The sequence below is a fragment of the Chlamydotis macqueenii genome, chromosome 2 (genome assembly GCF_036417535.1).
Source record: "Chlamydotis macqueenii isolate bChlMac1 chromosome 2, bChlMac1.mat, whole genome shotgun sequence".
NCBI classification, from domain to species: Eukaryota; Metazoa; Chordata; class Aves; order Otidiformes; family Otididae; genus Chlamydotis; species Chlamydotis macqueenii.
The window spans coordinates 76,376,980-76,381,912 of record NC_141557.1 but is presented as its reverse complement, the minus strand read 5'-3'; the positions used below and the strand labels follow the sequence as shown (position 1 = coordinate 76,381,912).

Below are 4,933 nucleotides of genomic sequence, written 5' to 3'. Positions count from 1 at the left end.
ATTAAAATACTATTCTGAGAATATAAAGAAGGGAAACGAATCTCTGGTAGCCCATCTACTTTCCTGTATCTGCTGGTAGCTCGTGCTGCATCTGAATCTACTGTGTCCTGTGATGTTTCGGAGAGGCTCAGAATCAGCAGCCCCTTGACTTTCTGCAGCTGCCGAACCCCATTGGCTGAAAGGCAAAGCAGAGGCGGAGAGTGCCCTGAATATTTTTCTCCTCCACACACCATAAAACAGGCAGCCGATATGCACTGTCTGACAGCGAGTCTGGTGCTTGCAGTTTGAAATTAGTTTCTGCTCTGCAGCCGTCACTTGGGCATTTTATGTTTGCCTTACTTAATGGAAGGGAACAAAAAAGCCTTGCAGCATACCAGTGAACTAAACAGGAACTGACCATAGGGGAGAATCTGATGCAAACTTAACAGACTGTTGGGACTCTGACATAGATCACCAAGGTAAATGTGATGACGATGAGAAACTGCATCGGTGAGAGAGTAAACCAGCATTTCTGAGTTTGAAACCTTATTTTGTAACAGCAGTTAAAGTGTTCTGAACTGCTGCCTGGCTCGCTGCTGGCTTATTTTTCTTTTCTTCCCAAGCTGAAAAGCCAAAGAAGGTTTTCAAAGGAATGCAAGAGGAACGGGAGTTTTGAAAGCAGGAAGCTGAAAGGGGCTCTCGGTAAGATGAATTTCACCCAGCACCGTGGGACACTCCAGCCTCTCCATTTCTGGAACCACAGCTACGGACTGCACGGAGGTGCCAGCGAGCCCAATACAAAGGGCCACTCCTCAGGAGGCTGCTACGAGCAACTCTTTGTATCCCCTGAAGTGTTTGTGACTCTAGGGATCATCAGCCTGCTGGAAAACGTCCTGGTCATTGTGGCAATAGCCAAGAACAAGAACCTCCATTCACCCATGTACTTCTTCATCTGTAGCTTGGCAGTGGCTGACATGCTAGTGAGTGTATCTAATGGATCAGAAACTATTGTCATCACGCTGCTCAACAACACAGATACAGACGCACAGAGCTTTACCATAAACATTGACAATGTCATTGACTCAGTGATTTGCAGTTCCTTGCTTGCATCAATTTGCAGTCTCCTCTCAATAGCAGTGGACAGGTACTTTACTATCTTTTACGCCCTCCAGTACCATAATATCATGACGGTGAAGCGCGTAGGGGTCATCATCACATGTATCTGGGCTGCCTGTACAGTCTCAGGCATTTTGTTCATCATTTACTCTGACAGCAGTGTTGTCATTATCTGTCTTATTAGTATGTTCTTCACTATGCTCATTCTCATGGCATCCCTCTATGTCCACATGTTCATGATGGCTCGGATGCATATCAAAAAGATTGCGGTTCTTCCAGGGACTGGACCTATTCGCCAAGGGGCCAGCATGAAAGGGGCCATCACTCTCACCATCCTGATTGGAGTTTTTGTTGTGTGCTGGGCTCCATTTTTCCTGCACCTGATTTTCTACATCTCCTGCCCCTACAACCCTTACTGTGTGTGCTTCATGTCCCACTTTAACTTCTACCTCATCCTCATCATGTGCAATTCCATCATCGATCCACTCATATATGCATTCCGGAGTCAGGAGCTCAGGAAAACATTCAAGGAGATTATATGCTGCTGTAGCCTGAGAGGGCTTTGTGATTTGCCTGGCAAATATTAAACTGAGTGGATATGTTACTGTGGTCACAGCATGCAGCACAGACTTCGAAGCCTTAAGATCCTCTTTCTCAGCAGAATTTGGGTTAAATCTCTAAGAGTGAGCATCTCTTTCTGTCTCCCCTCCCTCTCACCCTTGTATCCCATTCACACGTAATTCTTATTCCTGTGTACTGTTTGTGATATCTACAGTATGTAGTTTATTTGGCTGGAAGGAGAAGTAGCACTTCATACTCATTTGTAAGTAAGCAAATAAATGTGATGATGAATGTGAAATGCTAACAAACATATTCCAACTGCTGATGAAATAAATAACTTGCCTGACTTACAGTATATATTGGCTGATAGTGTCCTTTATTGTGTTGAAGTAATTATAGCTATCCATTACAGGTTAAAATAGAGCACATTCTTCTCTATTAGTCAATTAGAGGTTCTCTGGAATCAGAAAGCAGATTTTTCATAAAGGTTACCGCAACCAGTAAGTTGTGTTTATTAATCTTGAACTCTATTCCTCCTACTCCACAAGCAGCAATTGTGTTTTTTCTAACACTTATTGCACACAGCAACACGATTTTTCAAATGCCTGCTACAGAGACAATCAAATGCTTGGGTTCGGGGTTTGTTTTTTGTTTTGTTTTGTTTTGTTTTTTTTTTGTTTAAGATGATGCTTGCTCTATGTCTGAAAGTACCTTTTTGCAAAGTTAAAGTTGCTCCCTGGAGCATCAGTTAGCCCTGGATATATTTGCTGGACTGGCATCCAGGTAGACTAGCACCCTCCATCCAGCCATGAAGCAGGTACAGTACTAACATTGACGGTGTCAGCACCAATGTAAAGATTCACTGAGAGATTTACCTGATGAAGATGAAGAGACAACTTCAGTTTGAACATTTAGTCCTTCCTTGTTCTGGAGTGATGTGGGGAACAAGGACTCTGTGCTTCAGAAGAAAACACATCCTTGTTAGAAACAAGCTGCCCTTTCTTCTGAAGTGTGGTGTTAGCAGATGGGATCCACTGCCGTGATCCTTACAGAGGAGTAAAGGGACGAGCTAATTTGACTTGAGCACCTCAGACCATACTATGAGGCACATGAGCTGTGGGGGGGCAATGAAATCAAAGGGATATTCGCCAATGAGTCTCTAAACACATGCTCTATAGGTGGCAGCCCTGTGTGTTAATGTTTGAAGTCAGTTCACCTTTTCAGATATCTAATTGATGTGCTCTCAGTTTCATGCTGAAATACCACCCTCTCTCCATAGATTATAATAGGGACCTCAGATCCTAGATTTTAGCACATCTGGAAGTGTTTAAAGTGCAAATGTGAGTACACAGGTTTCCATGAAGATAGAATCATAGAATCATAGAATGGTTAGGGTTGGAAGGCACCCTCAAGGGTCATCTAGTCCAACCCCCCTACAAGGAGCAGGAACATCTCCAACCAGATCAGGTTGCTCAGAGCCCCGTCCAGCCTGGCCTTGAATGTTTCCAGGGATGGGCATCCACCACCTCTCTGGGCAACCTGTTCCAGTGTTCCACCATCTTCATTGTAAAAAATTTCTTCCTAATGTCCAATCTAAATCTGCCTCCCTCTATTTTAAAATCATTACCCCTCATTCTATCACAACAGGCCCTGCTAAAGAGTTGTTTCTCCTCGTCTTTCCTATTAATCTCCTTTAGGTACTGGAAAGCTGCTATAAGGTCTCCCAGACCCTCCTCTTCTCCCGGCTGAATAGCCCCAACTCTCTCAGCCTGTCCTCATAGGAGAGGTGCTCCAGCCCTCTGATCATCTTCAGGGCCCTCCTCTGGACCGTCTCCAACTGGTCCATGTCCTTCTTGTGTTGGGGGCTCCAGAACTGGACACAGTACTCCAGGTGGGGTCCCATAAGAGCAGAATAGAGGGAGAGCATCACCTCCCTTGACCTGTTGGCCATGTTCCTCTTGATGCAGCCCAGGATGCGGCTGGCTTTCTGGGCTGCAAGTGCACTTTGCTGACTCACGTTGAGCTTCTTGTCCAGCAGTACTCTGAAGTCCTTCTCCTCTGAGATGTCCTCAGTCCCTTCTATGCTCAGCCTGTATTTGTGCCTGGAATTGCCCTGACCCATGTGCAGGACCTTGCACTTGGGCTGCTTGAACTTCATGAGGTTTACACAGGCCCACTTCTCCAGCCTGTCAAGGTCCCTCTGGATGGTATCCCTTCCCTCCAGCGCATCTACTGCACTACACAGCTTGGTGTCATCAGTGAACTTGCTGAGGGTGCACTCTGCCACTGTCCACATCGCCAACAAAGATGTTAAAAGGATTGGTCCCAATACCGACCCCTCAGGAACACCACTCGTCACTGGTCTCCATCTGGACATTGAGCCATTGACTACTACTGTTTGAGTGCAGATATCCAGACAATTCCTTATCCACCAAGTGGTCTGTCCATCAAATCCATGTCTCTTCAGTTAAGAGACAAGGATGTTGTGTAGGACAGTGTCAAATACCTTGCACAACTCCAGGTGGATGACATCAGTTGGTTGTCCCTTGTCCACCAGTGCTGTAACCCCATTATAGAAGGCCACCAAATTTTTCAGGCATGATTTGTCCTTAGTGAAGCCATCTGGGTTGTCATCAATCACCTCCTTATTTCCCATGTGCCTTAGCATGGTTTCCAGGAGAATCTGCTCCATGACCTTGCCAGGCACAGAGGTGAGGCTGACTGGCCTGTAGTTCCCCGAGTCTTCCTTGTTTCCCTTTTTAAAAATGTGGATTGTGTTACCCCTTTTCCAGCCAGCAGGAACTTCACCAGACTACCACGACTTCTCACCTGACGGACAGCAGCTTGGCAACTTCATCTGCCAGTTACCTCAGGACCTGTGGATGCATCTCATCAGGTCCCATGGACTTGTCCACCTTCACGTTCCTTAGATAGTCCCGAACTTGCTCTTCTGCTACAGTGGGAACTTCTTCATTCTCCCAGTCCCTGTTTTTGCCTTCTGCAACTTCCGTGATGTGGCTAGAGCCTTCGCCAGTCAAGACTGAGGCAAAAAAGTCATTGAGTACCTCAGCCTTCTCCATGTCCCTGGTAACCAGGCCTCTTGTTCCCTTCTGGAGAGGGTCCACATTCTCCTTGGTCTTCCTTTTATCTCCAACATAGCTAAGTAAGCTTTTCTTGTTGTCCTTGATGTCCCTGACCACATTTAATCCTGTAAGGGCTTTAGCCTGCCTTACCTGATCCCTGGTTGCTCGGACAACCTCTCTGTAATCTTCCCATG

The 4,933-nt window shown here is 46.0% G+C and overlaps 1 protein-coding gene across 1 annotated transcript; it reads left to right on the top strand.

Moving 5' to 3' along the window:
* The first annotated feature begins 345 nt into the window (after positions 1–345).
* Positions 346–1,968, top strand: MC4R (melanocortin 4 receptor). Its single transcript, XM_086741946.1, has 2 exons — positions 346–458; positions 603–1,968. Exon 2 carries the CDS (start codon positions 687–689, stop codon positions 1,680–1,682), a length of 996 nt encoding a protein of 331 aa, XP_086598072.1. The 5' UTR covers positions 346–458; positions 603–686; the 3' UTR covers positions 1,683–1,968.
* The last annotated feature ends 2,965 nt before the right edge of the window (positions 1,969–4,933 follow it).